Genomic DNA, 17709 nt, shown 5'->3' with positions numbered 1-17709 from the left:
CCTTTCTTTCTCTTTTTCCTCTCTCTTAGCTCGCTTTCTTCATCAGCCGTTTGCTTTCTGCCCGCTCACTTATCTCTCCCCCCCTCCTGCGTCTCAGCCTCCTTTCATGCCTTAACCCTGAACCACTTGCTCAGTCTATCTCCCTTCCTCTCTCTTTCTCCAAAATTCTCTCCCTCTCCCCCCTCTCACTCTCTTTCACTCCCACGCTAGTATACTCCAGTATCATTTGAACATTTCCCTGTTTTTATAATCCCATAAAATTTTGCTGGCCTTGTTTTCTCTTCTCTGCTTCCGCCATCTTATATTTCAAACTGCATTTTGTAAGAGTCATGACCATCAGAAAGCATTCTTAGAACTGGTGAAACTACAGTAGGTCCTTTTCATTTTCGATCTGATAAGCATCAATTAAACCTGAATTTTTAATGTGGATTGTTGTTTCAGCATCTTGCTTATAGTAATAGGCACATAAAAGCCATTAAATAACTAAGGTAGCACTAGATGCTAGACCCTGGCCTGCTTTGTTTTTAAAATAATATTTTATTTTGCAAAATATGCTGAACTGTTACAGAAGTTCATGATGAAATAGCTTATTGATTGGATGTTTGTACAAGCTTGGCATGAAGTCAGAGTCAAGCCGTGCCCAACATAGTGAAAAAGGAACTCAAAATGCAACACCATAGACATATAAACCTGTAAATATAGTCTGTCTAAGTGCAGTACAACACTGATTCCTCTCTTCAACACACACAGTATTGGCAGACGACCAAATCCACCTTTCTTTACACTTCAAAGTGAAAGACAAAGAATTCCGAGGACATCTAACCAAGACAGAGCACCAGGAAAGAGAGCAGAGAACACACACAGAGTATAATTGAGAGAAAGCACTGCGCTATCTAAGGCCTCCTTAAACACATCTCTGCTTTATTGCTGCCCCAGAGTCCGCAATTGAAGTAGTCAGGTTTATCAATCACTCTGACTAGTGGCTGCGTAGGAACCAGCCTTTAGCTGCACTTATGTAAGCTAAGTGAGTTTACACCCCTCCACACACACACACACACATACACACCAGCTACTACACCACTACCCCCCCCCCCCCCCCACACACACACACACACGCACACTTTTCCAGCTGCCTGCAGTCAATCTGGGGGTTGTGCCAAGTACCGGTGGGCTGTATACATGAGAGGGGGATTGCAGGGGGGCCAGTGAGTAGAGTAGGGGAAAATGAATAAAGATAACGAGAGAAGCAAAGATTGTTTTCATAAATAACTCTCGCTTGGGTTATTACTGCAGAAGCAGAGGAGGTAAACTTACAGCAAGCGAGAAGGTAGAGAGAGAGAGAAAGAGAGAGAGAAGAGGGAAGAGGGAGAAAAGGGGAGGTTTGTGTGAATTTGCATAAACATGTTGGTCTATTCTGCGCATCATTATTATTTATTCATTTGATTAGGGTCACACCATGCGGCTGATTGGGGTTTGTAGTGCAGCCTAATTGCGTGTTTGTTCTGGGGGGAGAGGAGTGTTTATGGGATGTTTGTTTTACACCTGGATTAACAAAGCAATGAGGCGTGGCGAAGGAGAGCAGCTTACCTGTCTCCACGGTGATTACAACAAAGGAGAGAAGGAGAGAGAGAGAGAGTAAAATGGGTAGACAATGAGGAGAGAAGGGAGTGATAAAAATGAAAGGGGGACATAAAAGAGGCACGGGGAGGGATAAAGGGAAGGTGAGAAGAAACGAGGGAGCACAGAAGAAAAAAAGATGGAGGGGGGGGGGGGGGGGGGGGGGGTAGATGGAGATGTTAAAATGTCAGAGATGTGAAGGCTGTAAACACTGATAGCTCTCTGGGTCTAAATTTAACTGCTCACCCCTGAAATAGGCAGATAAGCCCTAAACAATACCTGGGGGAAAGAACGAGGGGGGGGAGAGATTGATACACAGACAACATGAAAGATAGAGGGAAGGAGACAGACAGAAAGGAGGGAGGAGGCAGCTGTGTGGATGGAGCGGAGGGGAAACAGAGAGAGAGAGAGAGGGAGAGCGAGAGAAGGAAGGAGAGAGAGAGAAGGAGGGAGTGGGATAAGGAGGGATAGATGGAGATATTCCTGCTTGTAAGCTAAATGGAGCCCGTGGGACAGAGCAGCTGTGAGCTCATGAGTGTCAGGAACTTACAGACATACACACACACACACACACACACACACACACACACACACACACACACACACACACACACACACACCAGTACGTACAATTCTTAAAGGAGTAGACACCATTAGACAGACACAGCTGTGACACAAGATGCTCACTACTGAGACCATTTTAGCGCAGAAGGTTCTAGAATTAACCAGGACAAACAAATTGTCTTATCGGACATTGCTGTGGATCTGGGCTGTCTTTTCCTTTCACAACATGGGAATCTAAACTGTTGTGGCAGCTTTGTACAAAATAAACACACACACACACACGTACACTAACTGTCCCGGAGGACCTCATTGACAGCCATCTGCCTCCTCTGGGGTTGACATGGGGTCTGTGTGAAGGATTCTGGAGGTTTCTCTCAATCTATGAACACACAGATACACAGAAACACACACACACACACACACACACACACACACACACACACACACACACACAACACACATATTTAATGAAAATATATGGTCCCTGGAGGAAGGCACAGATGTTCCCTTACTGACATTAAATGCACAACACACATACACACATACTGTATGTAGTCACATACCACAAACCACACAAAGAGACAGAGAGAGATTTGTATATATCTGTATATGTTATAATATCTAAAAGAGAGCATCAAATATATCTGTATGTATGTTCTGATATCTTTATGCAATTAATGTCTAACTATTTGTCATGCCAATAAAGCTATTTGAATTTGAGAGAGAGAGAGACAGACAGAGAGAGAGGCAGAGAGTCAAACAGCATCAAACCCCAGATCCGTGACACCCAGGGGACTAAATACACAATCCCTTTCTGTCTCTGGCTTCAAACAAGGCTGGGAGTGAGCCACATAGCTCTTTGTTTGTAGGTTAACATGACATGAAGCATGAAAGAACAAGTTAAATATGAAACATGAGAGAACAAGTTAAATGTGAAACATGAGAGAATAAGTTAAATGTGAAACATGAGAGAATAAGTTAAACATGAAAGAAAAAGAGAGAGAGACCATATGAGACAAGATGAGTGAGAGTTGAAATGTCGAGGTGTGAAGGAACTGGCATTTCATGTTCTCTGAGCTGAAAGGCTTTTTTAATGAAACAGATGCTATTGAGAGGCTACACGCTTTGAAAATATATGATTGATTGCTGTCTTCATAAGTAACTGCACACAAACACAACCACACACACACACACACACACACACACACACAAAGGCAGCATAATATTTAGGGATAGTGTGAGAGAGTTTGAGTGAGATGGAAAACGTGAGAGACAGATGCATTAGCAAACTAATATGAGAGAGCTCCTCTGGCATTCTGATGCATGGAATATTTCTTCTCAGTGCATTTAAATAAATGCATTGTGTACTGGTGTGTGTGTGTGTGTGTGTTTGTGTATGTGTGCGTGTGTGTGTGTGTGTGTGTGTGTGTGTGTGTGTGTGTGTGTATGAGTGTGTGTGTGCATATGCCTGCATAGCGTAAATCCAAATGCCATGGTTGCCCGCTACCCATTACAATAAACAAGAAACATCTCAACAAAGAGACAGTATGTGCCAAAAATGCAGAAGCCAAGCTTTAAGTGAATCAACTGCAGTTGCAACCACAGCAAAAAAAAAAACATATACAAATAAATCTCGGATGTCTCTGTCCTTTTCAATTCATCATTCATCGACATTCATCCTCACAATTGCACCTCTTCAGCATCCTTCCCAGAAGTGGACTGTCATCACTGCACACTTGTGCACCAACATCCGCAAATCAGTGCTCGACCAAGGCCTCTTGTGTCTATAATTAACCTAATGAAGGATGTGACCCATTAAGAGAAGTAAACATGGCCTTGTGTAGGACATCAAAGGCACTTAAAGGCGAGAAGTGAGAAGAAGTGTGAGAAGTCCATTACGGGTCTGAGAAGGGTTGCAGCTCGGGGAGACATAAGGAGGAGGACCATAGAGAACTACTAATGAGCAATCTCCGAGACTAAATTAGAAAGACTTCGTCCATTAACTTCCTGCAAGTTCCATTATTGCCAGTGCAGAACCTGTAAGTGCTTTGAAATAGCCAGTGCTATGTGCCGAGGAGATGGGGGAGGTATTTTGAGGCTTGCTTGGCTGGCCTGAGTCTGATGGTGTTTATGGTGTGCAACCGGAGCACCATAAATTCTATTAAGGAAGTTGGAGAGGGAGCGAGTGAGCACCTACAGCAGCGGAGGAGATGAAAAGTGGAACTGAGAATGGAGAGTGGGACTGAGAGTGTCTTTGATTTTGATTGCCTTGAAGACATGGAGGAAATGAGAAGGATAGTTTGCCATCTGTAATGAGAAGGAAAGCAAGATGAAGGAGAGAGACAGAGAGAGAGATGATAAGCAAGATGAGAGAGAGAGAGGCAGACAGAGTGAGAGAGAGGAGGGAGATAGTGAGGGAGAACTACCTGAAAATGATGGCTGAGTTCAAGAATCTGTAACCATGAAATCTTAGGGGAACATTTGGCAACATCCACACACACACACACACACACACACACACACACACACACGCACACACACACACACGCGCACACACACACACCACACACACACACATACATACACACCTCACCATCACACGCACACACAAACAAGTGACAGACCTGCTGCTGTTCCTAAATCCCTAAGGCAGCAGACCATCACTGTTCTGAAAGAAACAGATAATGAATCATATTTGCTTAGCAGACTCACACTTCTCATTACAACAAATGCTGGTTAGGGTACAGTAATCTCTAGCCAACCACTGCACAAAGACAAGGCCATTAACATAGAATATTTACATGCCTTTGCAAATATTAATAATAATAATAATAATAATTCATTTTATTTGTATACTGCTTTTCAAAGACCCAAAGTCACTTACAGAATGGGGAAGCAAAGAAGGACAACAGTACCACATACATACACACACACACACACACACACACACACACACACGCACACGCACACAAGAGCAGCAATGAATTGATGAATAAAAAGTAAATCATAATGGTACAAGCATCAAAGACAAGAGCAATATTGGAATGAGGAATGAATAATAACAGTACAGACATCCAGGACAAGACATGAGCAATAGCAGTCACAATGGGGGTCGAGTTGGGGGGGGGAGGGTGGCGGGGTAGGGGCAGGGGGTGATGGGGTATGAGGAGGGGAGAGGGCAAGGGTATGGTTATGGGTAGGGGAGGTCGTAGGCTTGTGAGAAGAGGTATGTTTTTAAACAGGATTTGAATGTGGAAAGTGAGGGGGAGTCACGGACAGATTGGGGGAGTGAGTTCCAGAGTCGGGGTGCTGCTGAGGTGAAGGCTCTGTCGCCGAAGGTTATTATTTGGAATTTTTGCAACATCCATTTTCATAGAACCACACAATGTTCATCTGAACTATTGACGGTGTTCCTGTAATGTTCCTAATCTTGTAGCTCAGAAAGGATGTAGACTGAAGGGTCTTGTCTTCTTCAGTACTACTGAAAGAAGATATTAGCAAAAGCAATTTACTGGGTGTAGTGGTCCAAGGAAAATCTCAAGACATAACGAAGCAAAAGAGAGAGTGATGTATCCCTGTGGGTCCATTTCAGCAAGCACTCAGAGACATTATACATCTCTCTCTCTCTCTCTCTCTCTCTCTCTGTGTTTGTAGTCTATATGTCTCATCTTGTTATTGTAAATGAGTCCTCATCCTTAATGTAAACAAGAATGCAGCTCCTGCAGTCTTCTGCAGATTCCTGATGACCTATGACTACATGTTTTACAGTAAGTAACATGGGGCACAGGAGGAATTACAGATTATAGAGCAAATTGAAAATGTTTTCTTTTTTTTAAATCAGCCTCCCTTGTGTTTTTATAAGATTTCTTTCTCATTACTTCTCTTCCCCACACAATATAAACCTCCTTCCCTCTGTTCTGATCCACACACACACACACACACACACACACACACACACACATCTTAATTTCCTTGGCTTTTCTGCTGAGGTATGGAGGTTCAGGGGCTTAAATCAGGGCCCCGAAACTGCTGTTATGAACAGCAGTAATAAAAGTCAAGCATTCTTTAACAGTCCCAGCAACCAAGGTCAGAATGGTCTCTCTCTCTATCTATCTATCTCTCTCTGTATATCTATGTGTTTCTGTCTATGTGTGTGTTTGTATGTGTGCGCACAAGATGAATGAATCCAGGTCAAATGTAGTGTTGGTCCAAAACTACATAACACTGTTACAATGTAAAACATATCTAAGAATACATAACTATTTTGGTAGATCTGTGACTTATTTTACCCACAATGTTTTACAACAGTGAATTAGTTATTTTGTGAGGCATTACGGTTTCAGCTGCTGCCATCTAGTGGGTATGGGAGGATTGCAAGGCAGTAGAGCACTAAATACAGCACTACAAAACTCACCACAGCTGAAAGCTGTCTTAGTAACACAAGCCTTTGCGATCCTACATTTTACTTAGCAAGGTTATGAGAGACCTTTCCAACCTTTAACTTTTTGGCTTGGCACCTGGTTAGCTTTGATATAGTCTCATGTTCCACACATTATAAGTTTCACACATTCACATAAACACATGAACAAATATGGTTGATCTGACTTAGTCACACATATTAAAAAGGGTCTCCATGTTCATCCAAGTTCATCAATCATTAGCCTTTTGTTTGTTTTTGCAGGTCTCTGTGTTGTGGTTGGCCAAAGGTTTCATACAGTGTCGAAAAAGGGCAAAAGCGAAGAGAGGGGACTCTGGTCAACATCACCTCATGATGAACTCTCAGTCATACTGAACTTTGGTAAATGTTTTGTTGGAACTCGGCTGGTAAGAAAGTGGAATAATCGGTGACACGGTTACACATTGAAGCAGTTGGAATCAAGGTGACAGTCGCACCAAGGTCACAGTCTGCCAAAGAGAGCAATACACACATATCAAGTTCACACATTTAGGTTGAGCAATAAAGATGTATGTGAATTATAGTGTTGATATTGGATGCACAATAACAGGTCAAAGAGTTAACTTATATAATAATGAATAAGGGATCGGTGAGTAATATTACCAGCACCACAACAACAATAAATACTATTTTACAAATAACATAAATAACAACAACAGCTATTACTACTATTACTACTACTACTACTACTACTACTACTGCTAATAATAATAATAATAACAACAATAATAACAAGGATAATGATATTGATAATTATAATAAGAAGAAGATGATTACAGATAGATAGATAGATAGATAGACTTGACTAATGGCTTTGATATGATCGATATATTTTGATACCAGATTTATTTATGACAGATATATTTGGGATCCTTTACCATTCTCTGGTTAACCATCATTAATTTGAAATTGTTGCTCGCTCTATAGCCTGTAACTGCAAACTACAGGCTAGGCTTCCCCTGCCGCATGAGGCAATATTGCGCAATCCACACACACACACACACACACACACACACACTACAATAGTGTTTGGATGCGTCAGCATATCCACAGGCTAACGGTAGTGGCCGAATTTAAATGATCTGATCGTTAAATTGAAGACGGGCAATACTGTAATTATGCTCTGGGTTGCATCATTATTTAAATGGACAAATATATTCCAGACGACTCGCGCTCCATCTCTTCTCACGCCTTTGCACTGAATGATGTGGCTGATTTGCTGTCCTGGCGGAACTACACAGAACGGACCTCCCACCCAAGCACCTCACGGTAGCTTTATCAGACTGCATGGTCAACTCGCAAGGTAAGAAAAAAGGGGGAAATCCCTTGCCAACGCTACACCTGTATTTCTGTAATGTAATTATTCATGCGTAACGTAACCATCCTCTCCCCCCTCAAAGTCGGCGCATTGGAATGGTCAGTATAGGTTATCGACACTGCCCTTATGGACTCTCAGCATACAACCATACATTAGGCTATTTAAAGAGCGTACCGGGGCGTACACAGTCAGTGTAGGCTACCTGCTCTAATATCTAATTCGTATTGGCTGCTGTGACTTGTTTGTGAAGATAGTTGTTCAGAAAGAGCTGTGCTATTTTTTTTATATACAACTTTTAATAACCCACTGAGACTGACTGAGACTGATTTTTATTTTGTAAATACTTACAAGCGAGTATTACGTTCTCGATATGGAAGCAGGTAAGAGATGTTCACGGACTAAACTGTCATCCTGACATGTTATTAGAGAAGGTGGAAGGCTCATTTGTGGTTAAAGACGAAGATGTAGGCCTACGCTAGGGGCGCCGGCGCATCAGAAACCTCTCACATTTGCAGTACCTACAGAATTTCAGATGGAGTTTCTTTCGAGCAATACGATCTCTCCTGATTTGTAATCTTTCATGACAGGTCTAACTATTATCACGTTGACAGCAAAGTCGCTAGCATTCTATTACTTTTAGAAATCACTTCTACAAAATAAAAGTTTGGTGGAAATGTACCTAATGCTTCACATACCAAACCAAATGTGTTGAGATATCCTTCTGAAGTCAGTGGTTCCACCATAATTGTGTTGTTATTCCTATGAAGAAGTAACAGCTGCCAGCACTGTCTTGATTAACGAGTTAACATAAGCCACATCAAGCTTAGTAAATTATGTTGATCTCTGCATGATTATATAATGACGAGGTGATGTTAAACTATCTAAAAGAGAACTCTCTCTCTCTCTTTCTCTCTGTAGCTGTGCGTCAGACCATGACTGAATTCTGGAAGGAGCATTCTCAAGAAGCCACGGTCCAGGAAATGATGCTGGACTCTAATGCCCAGCTGCTCACTGAGCACGAGCTCCCCGAGATCCTCTCCCTCCTGCCCAGTGTGGCCAACAAAGACGTCCTGGAGCTAGGGGCTGGCATAGGGTCAGTCCTGCAAACTATTCTCACCACCTGGATAAAGACAGAACTGATGATCATATAGCCATTTAAAATCACACAAGTTGATTTAACAGCGTGCTTACCGTAGCCACTAAATTCTCATAGCCTTTATGTTTAATGTTTTATGCTTTAATTTATTTTATGTTTTAGTCATTTTTCACATTTATTTTGTTAATTGATTAACCTCAACTGTAAAGAGCTGTTGTTATTAAATGTGCTTCATACATTTTCATTTACATTTTAAAGTATCTTGGCCCTGGCATGTACACTTTAACTAAGCTCTAAGAATGAATGAAGCAGTAACACATTAATCACACTACTTGGGCGTCATTGTTATCAATGCAACTGTTATCAGACATGCAGGCATGCTTTTCTTGAATCATGCTTGTGTTGACACTTCCTGTACGATCTCTCCCACTTTATTTGAATCCTCCATCATAAAATGATTGATATGAGGGTCAACAATAGGAAGTCATAGGTTCCGGCTCATAGTGAAGACTAAGGTTGCACACAGGGTTAGCTGAACACTAGGGCAAAGGTCAGGTAATCATAAGGGTCAAAATAAAAAAAAACAGTATATTGATATTCAAATCAGTACACCTTTTATAAGACCCCCTGTATGTATTACATTACAAAATATACACTTTTTAGATATGTAATCAACTAGTCTATCATCATTAATTCAACAAGTGACAGCAGTATGTATTCAATTGTATTGTTTTTTGCTGAGAAATGTGTGCACTTATAAAATAGGTTGTCTAAAGATGTTTGCTGTTTAAAGCTTGTTTTTTTCCTGAAACAATATCACTGTGACCCCTTTTAGAGGACCTAGTGTTGACCCTTTTGTTTGGCTTTTCACCCTTCCAGACGATACACGTGTCACCTCATTGGTAAAGCCCACCATGTGACAGCTGTGGATTTCATGGAGAAGTTTGTGGAAAAGAACAGGGAGGACAACAGTCACCTCGGTAATGCTGACTTCCTCCAGGATGACGTCACTCAACTTAATTTCCCCCAAAACAGGTATGAGGGGAAAAGCCCCTAGGCACTGATATTAAGAGAGGAACATTTCCTTTGGTTAATATACCTTATAATATCTTCTAGGGGAAATAATAAAAAAGAGGGGGACATTGTAGAGGAAATAGATAAAGAGATATTAAAGGCGATTCAGTAATAAGGTATTGGTCTACTCTTTCAATTTGTAGTTTTTTTTTCTATTTTCTATATGTTTGATATGTAGTTTTGTCAGAATACCTGCTAGGGATCATAGCTGTGGGATCTACACAGAGCATATTCATTCTTCCTTCAGTTTCGACCTGATCTTCTCTAACTGGCTGATGATGTACCTGAGCGATGAGGAGCTGCGGAAACTGATCGAGAAGATGCTGTCCTGGCTCAGACCTGGAGGACACCTCTTCTTCAGGGAGTCCTGCTTCCACCAATCAGGTGACACATCAGAGAGGCCATTCTCTCCCCCATCCCACCTCGTTCGTACCCACTCTCACTGATGTAGTTGTTTGTGTCACATGGTATTAAATTCGCGCTGCCTAAGTACAGGACATTTTCCACCACCCTTACCTACAATAACCCCACCTTCATACCTGATCTCACTGATGTAGAAGATAATTGGCACATAATGAAGTATATTCAGCTGGCTTAAGTACAGGAAAATATATGCGGCCAAGCTCACCTTCGTTCATGGATGTCAAAGAAAAACTCCATTGTATATATATGTAAAACACCATGAAAAGGCATAGACTATATTAATCTCAGAAATATATCATTGAATAATACTGCTGAAGGTCTGTTCTCTTATATGAGATGGCTCCGGAAGTTCCGTGACAATGGTTCTTTGACCTCCTCAGGGAACTGCAAAAGAGATTTCAACCCCACCCACTACCGCACTCCGGCCCTCTACAACCATCTGATGACATCAGCACAGTGGCAGGGAGATAAAGAGGCCTTTGGCTTTGACATTGTCCTGACCAAAACAGTGCAGACCTACGTCAAGGTAATACACAGAGCTGTGTGTGTGCTATTCAACTCCAGCTGCCCAACTACAGCTCAGAGTGGAGGAGTCAGAGAACACATACAAAGTGGTGCCTAGAAGGCATAGAGATTTTCAGGATTTCATTTTGATATTTCAATAATATAGATTTTTTTTATTAGTGCTTTGTTATACTACCGGTATCTGTAAGTGATATTAAGCATGGGTTATTTGTACTATTCATTTTTCAGGTTTATATTATTGGTATTTTGGGAATGGAATGCATACACCTCCCCTCCAGCATGATTTTGATCAAAACCTATTTCCCCCTGCTTTTCGCTTTATCCCCTACTCTCTCTCTCTCTCTCTCTCTCTCTCTGTCTGTCTGTCTCTCTACCCCCCTCTCCCGTCCTAGATGAAGAACAACAAGAACCAGGTGTGCTGGCTTCTGCAGAAAGCTCAGCGGGAGGGTGCCCAGCAGGGGGGCTTCGGCACCTTCCAGCAGTTCCTGGACAACCAGCAGTACACGCGCCGTGGCATCCTGCGCTACGAGAAGATGTTCGGCGCCGGCTACGTCAGCACGGGAGGGCCCAGCACCACGAAGGTGGAGTGGGTCGAAAGGCTAAATGTAGCACCAATGGACCCGCTGGGTTCGGGGAGGGGCGTCCGGCCGCACAGGGCGGTTGGGGTGCCTCCCCTGGCGGGTCTCGTACTCCAATCGGTCAGGTGATAGCGTTTGATTGGTGAGAGTAGCTAGTATGGCTGAGTTGAGTGATGGTTGCTGTGGCATCATCAGGAGTATAGATGTGAGAGTCAAAGCTAAATCAGCCCCTAGCTTCATGATGTAACTCTGTATACACTATAACTACATTTGTAGCCCTTGTTAAAGCAACTCAACAAGATATTCCATATTTGATAGTATTAGATAGTATTAGATAGTCAATATTCATTGCCATTTGACACAAGACGGTACCCAGTTAGTCAAAAAACGACTAAAAAGGGTCATGATCCTACCCGATCAACAACGCTACATAGTACAATATCAAGCATTCTCGGCGTTTATTGGCAATGTCATTCTCTGTATTACAGTATAAGTCATTGTAGCATTAGAATGAGTCTGAAAGCCATTATTTTAAGGTAAAAGAATTGCAGTGTTTTGCTTTAAGAACTACAGTGAGTAGGAGTGACCTATTGACCTATTGCAAGATGACAGGTGCAACAATGCCTTCTGCCATGTTGCACTGCCATCTAGCTACAGTAGGCCTTTTACATTTTAATCCAGTAACAGAGAAGGTCCGCACACTTGCTCTCTGTTTTTTTATTTTATTTTATTTGACTTCAATCCCCATGGGGGCAGTCAAATAAAATAAAATAAAAATGTGTACAGCTAAATGTATTGTGCATGATGATATTATATGTAAACTAGAAGAAACTGTCGTTACACATGTTAATACTTGTCCTGACATTGTCTGGAATTCCAACAGGAGTTTGTTGACCTTTTGAACCTCACACCCGGGCAAAAAGTTGTCGACGTTGGTTGTGGCATAGGAGGGGGAGATTTCTACATGGCAAAGGTAGGAGGCAGAAACAATTTAAAGATGGTTGTATTATCTTTTTACATATATTGTAATTGTTTGATATACCAAATATTGCATTAAGTAGTATGTCTAATGAGTCTTGTGTGTTTGAACTAATAGAACTTTGGCGTGGAAGTGTTGGGAATGGATTTGTCTGCAAACATGGTGGAAATTGCCTGCGAGCGAGCAGTCAAAGAGAAGCTGCCTATGGTATGCAGATAAGCCACTCAAAATAACGTCCCACATACTTAAAGGAGAATTCCGGTGTGATATTGACCTAAAGTGTATTGAAACATGATACCGAGTGTTTCCAAAAATAATTCAGTGGAAATGCATGGATTCCAGTTTCTTCCAATAGCAGCAATTGGAATCCATGCATTTCCACTGAATTATTTTTGGAATCTGATCCCTTATCATAGCTGTTCATTCTTACTCGTTGCTCGACTTATAGTGACTAAATTCAAGATGGCTGCAAACGCTAAACTTCGTGAAGATACTGTCTGTATAAATCGTCTTGTAAGTAAACTACCAGTGCTTTTTCAAAGTTTTCAATGTCTCGTTTTAAATGTCAGGGCCCTCGGAAGTCTACCAATGAAGTGTGGAGATACTTTGAGCCTCGTAAATGGGTGTAAAACAGTGATTTATTTGCATGGCTAGCCCGATGCCGAAGCACCACTATTGAAAAAGCTGTTGGTAGCATTGGCTAACTAGCGCCAGATTTTGGAGTGCAGGGGACAAGCCGAGATGGACTATGAGACATACGTTCACACTCGGTATCATGTTTCAATACACTTTAGGTCAATATCACACCGGAATTCTCCTTTAAGAATGGGCTTATAAGTCGTTGGCTATTCAGAACGTACTGTTATTTTGACAGGTGCACTTTGAAGTAGCTGATGCCACAAAGAGGGTTTTCCCTGTGGGCACTTTTGATGTGGTGTATAGCAGAGACACCATTTTGCACATCAGTGACAAACTGGAGCTCTTCAAAAATTTCAATGTAAGTATATTTGCATTTGACTGTAGCCATGGCATATGTGTGTGTGGTTTAAAACAAACCCAACATTGTCAGACATACTGTAGTTTACAATGTATACAGCATACAAAACACAGTATTTGGAAAACACTTTGAGATTGTTAGACCAAGCAATAAAATTCATAGCAGAAGCAGCTTTGCTGAAGCATCATAAACATTTCTAACACCTTGGGCCGGATTCCCATACGTGCATTAAGCTTTTCATTGGAAAAGCTATTAGCCTAGTACTAGGCTTAAACCAGCCCACATAGTTTGACATATACCTCTGATATGGACATACCCTTTGAAATGGTATCAAGATCACACTCTGTTTCTGTGCCTTGCTGGTCTGTTGTGCAGTCGTGGCTGAAGCCTGGTGGCAAGGTGCTGATCAGTGACTACTGCAGTGGGGAGAAGCCCTGGAGCCCCCAGTTTGAGGATTACGTTAAACAGAGAGGATACATCCTCTACACGCCAAAGAGATATGGACAGGTGTGTGTATGTGTGTAAGGATAGGCACCAAGTTTCATTACTGGCATGAGTTTGACCATTACAATGGCTTTACACCATTTCTCAAGTATGTTTAAAATATCATAATTTTCTAATTCTTGTAGATTTAGTCAAATAGTTACTTGGAGTGTTCTGATATAGTAATGTCTGTAATTGTGTGTGTGTGTGTGTGTGTGTGTGTGTGTGTGTGTGTGTTTATTCCTATGACTGTATTTACATGTCAGTTCCTGGAGGAGGCAGGCTTTACCAACGTGCGCGCTGAGGACCGAACAGAGCAGTTCATTCAGGTGATCAAGAGCGAGCTGGAGAAAGCAGAGGTCATGCGGGAGGAGTTTGTCCAGGTGAGGGGGGCGGAGCTTGAACCCTAACACAATATAAACACGCAATTAAGGCTATTTTTAGCTTCCTGACAAACACTGCGATAAGCAGTACAGACACAACATACCACATTACCTCCACATGCAGTAGGCATTCTAGGTAAACAAAGTGACCTACTTTAAAATGAAAGAATGCTGTCATCATCTGTCATAATGTTTTAAGTAAGGGATAATGTATAGAACGCCGGTCCGCCCTGTCGGGACTTATTTCCCAATAATGACCGGCGTTCTATACATTATCCCTTACATATCACAACACATGATAATAACTTCATTGTCAATAACTTTCATGGTCTTCAATGTTACAGTTGGTATGCTCAGTAGAAGTTCACAGTAATCACCACAAACAAGCAAAATGTTCAGTTCAAATTGATTTTACTTTATTGTTAATCTACAATCATTTACTCAACAAGCAACAGATTGTGTAATAGATGCAAATATATTCGCAGACCCTTCAACAGAAATAACATAGATATTAAATGGTTATTACACATTTACCCCAACAAGATGTAAGATGTATTCTATACATTTTAATATTAATAGACTGATAGAAGTTTAAATTCAGTTTTGAGTTTATTGAATCGCAAACTAAGAAAGACAGAAGAGGAAGATAGTGAAATGGTAGACATTTAAAATGTCAAATATGTAAACAAGCTGGTTTGACCTGAAGGAAAATGCAAAAGAGATGTGACGTGTCCTCCTGTTCTGTAAATTAATTAAGTAGAAAAGACACTGAATATTTCAACATAATCCAAACTTCCACAGAATCAGTATATCCTCTTTACCCAATTTATTGGGTTTCTGTGTGTATCTTCTATTCTGTATTCCTGCAGGTGTCTCTGATCCATAAAACATTGTGACAACGTGTGTGTGTGTGTGTGTGTGTGTGTTTCACTGTGTACAGGAATTCTCTAAAGAAGACTATGATGCTATTATGAAAGGCTGGACAGAAAAACTGCAACGCTGTGAATTAGGGGACCAACGTTGGGGATTATTCTATGCTACCAAAAAGTGATAGGACAGAGAACGAGAGAGAAAGAGAGAGATGATGATGATGCTGAAAATGGAGAGAAATTATGAAGATGGCAAAAAGTGTGTATATGTGTTTGTGTGTGTGTGTGTGTGTGTGTCTGTACACTCACACATGTGTAAGTGAGAGTGCTGGTTGACACTGCTGGAATTATGAATCCTTGTATTTTGTGTGAGGCTTACTTACAGTGAAACTAGTTATGATGCATTTTTTTGTCTCTGATTGTACCCTAAAAGGCCAATTAGCATTTGTTTTTTCTGACCAAATGACTGTGATGCAATTATTTTATTAAAATATCAACTTTTGAATCCACTCACACTTGTTTTTCTTACATATTTTGATTATATTACATACTTTAATATTCATGAGATTGTAAACAAAGAAGCTGGATTAGTGGATTTACAAATCATCAGACCACTAACCCTAGTCAATACAACTCAATATTTTTTCAATATTTATATGTCAGTACTTAGCTTGGACCTTATTAACCAGTTCATTTTATGGTAGCACTTTATTTTATACTGTACATTATGTAGTACCGGTACATTAGCTATCTAGTATTTATGGGAAATGTATACTTATAAATACCATTCATATAGTTATTTGCTATGTACTGTATACACTGGCAGAAGTAACTAAACCCTAATTCATAATACATTTAAAAGAATACACTAACAAAAAACATGATGTACCACTGATGTACTTTCATTGTTTATTTGACAACAGTGGTTGATTTTCATAATGTAAAAAGTATGTAAAAAACCTTGCAGTCAATAGCCTCTGCCGCAATAGCAGCAAGTACTTTTAACAGACAAAAAGGGAAGGTATAGCGAATGCTCAGGTCATGGACGTGGTAGACCCCAGGTACATGTAAGGTGCTCTTGAAGTTTGAAAGGACTGTTGTAGAAACAAAGCTGCAATGCTGACTTCAGGCACACTTGGAGACAAGGATCAAGTTATTAAAACCCTTTTACCGGTATTTAAGATTGGGGCATAATACAAGTTAAAAACGCAGACACATTTTATCAAGTAAACGGAAGTGCGGTTGAAGTATAATTCCCAAGTTTACTTTAGGTAGAAAGTTGATTAGTGTAAATGTACTTGTGGTACACTTCTTTGAACTAAATTGGCCCACTTTCAGTTTATAACAGTAAACTCATACTGAGAACAATACTCTAAGTAAACTAGTGAAGATACTAGTTACAGTATATACTTCTAGCACACCTTTTAGTTCATTATAGTATACGTTAAGTATTTTTGAGCTGTAAAAATAGTAAACATTTAGGTGCACTACAAGTGAACTTATACTGTAGGTGTATTGTTTACTAATAAGCTGCATTACAGTATATTGCTTATTTATTGCATTTATATTACACACACACCAATGGCGTAGGCTGCCATGCAGGGCGCCAATCGGCACATCGGGAGCCCTTTTGGGGTTAAGTAATTTGTCAGGAGGAGCTGGGCTCAAACCTGCAACAATTTTTCATGTTCATGATAGTACTTAAAGTAAATCCTCAGTAAAATACAAGTTTATCGGAAGGTAATATTATAAGCCAAGTGAATAAGTATACTCTTTTGATCCCGTGAGGGAAATTTGGTCTCTGCATTTATCCCAGTCCGTGAATTAGTGAAACACACTCAACACACAGTGAGGTGAAGCACACACTAATCCCGACGCAGTGAGCTGCCTGCTACAGCGGTGCTCAGGGAGCAGTGAGGGGTTAGGTGCCTTGCTCAAAGGCACTTCAGCCGTGCCTACTGGTCGGGGTTCGAAGCGGCAACCTTCTGGTTACAAGTCCGAAGTGCTAACCAGTAGGCCACGGCTGCCCAGAATAAAATGAAATGAAATCTGTATAATTAAGTATAAATACCAAGTATAGGCAGATATACTTAAACCTTTATGAGTAAAAGCCAAGTATAATTCAATTTAGTGTACCGGTATCTGATCAGTACACAAAAAGCAAGCTATACGTGCTTAGTTCAAAATAAGTAGACCAGCAGTACACTTCCATAAACTTCTTTTTGCTAAGGACTCTGGAGCTTCAATCAGGGTGTGGTTTGTCGACAAAGCAACCAAATCAGCCTTGTTCCTACCTTTAACAAACATTTTCAACAAGCAACTATTTGGTCTCTCTGTCAGCGTTTTT

The 17709-nt window shown here is 40.9% G+C and overlaps 1 protein-coding gene across 3 annotated transcripts; it reads left to right on the top strand.

The window, feature by feature from the left end:
* Positions 1–7693: 7693 nt before the first annotated feature.
* Positions 7694–15871, top strand: pmt (phosphoethanolamine methyltransferase). Of its 3 annotated transcripts, none has more exons than XM_042074104.1 (12): positions 7694–7940; positions 8874–9048; positions 9931–10086; positions 10373–10509; positions 10929–11074; positions 11466–11654; positions 12535–12624; positions 12748–12837; positions 13505–13627; positions 14003–14134; positions 14377–14493; positions 15434–15871. In XM_042074104.1, exons 1-12 carry the CDS (start codon positions 7925–7927, stop codon positions 15542–15544), a joined length of 1482 nt encoding a protein of 493 aa, XP_041930038.1. In that variant the 5' UTR covers positions 7694–7924; the 3' UTR covers positions 15545–15871. The 3 variants fall into 3 exon arrangements, with proteins under 3 accessions (XP_041930038.1, XP_041930040.1, XP_041930039.1); XM_042074106.1 differs by lacking the exon at positions 7694–7940 and adding an exon at positions 7978–8053; XM_042074105.1 differs by lacking the exon at positions 7694–7940 and adding an exon at positions 8135–8335.
* The last annotated feature ends 1838 nt before the right edge of the window (positions 15872–17709 follow it).

Source organism: Alosa sapidissima, chromosome 20 (genome assembly GCF_018492685.1).
Source record: "Alosa sapidissima isolate fAloSap1 chromosome 20, fAloSap1.pri, whole genome shotgun sequence".
Taxonomy (NCBI): domain Eukaryota; kingdom Metazoa; phylum Chordata; class Actinopteri; order Clupeiformes; family Clupeidae; genus Alosa; species Alosa sapidissima.
Note: the sequence above shows the minus strand (reverse complement) of the source record. Positions and strands in the feature narration are given on the sequence as shown.

Coding starts and splice junctions, on each gene's coding strand:
- pmt (XM_042074104.1), top strand. Junction 10,510..10,928: donor GTCCTGCTTCCACCAATCAG/GTGACACATCAG, acceptor TGACCTCCTCAG/GGAACTGCAAAAGAGATTTC. Junction 11,655..12,534: donor GAGGGCCCAGCACCACGAAG/GTGGAGTGGGTC, acceptor GAATTCCAACAG/GAGTTTGTTGACCTTTTGAA.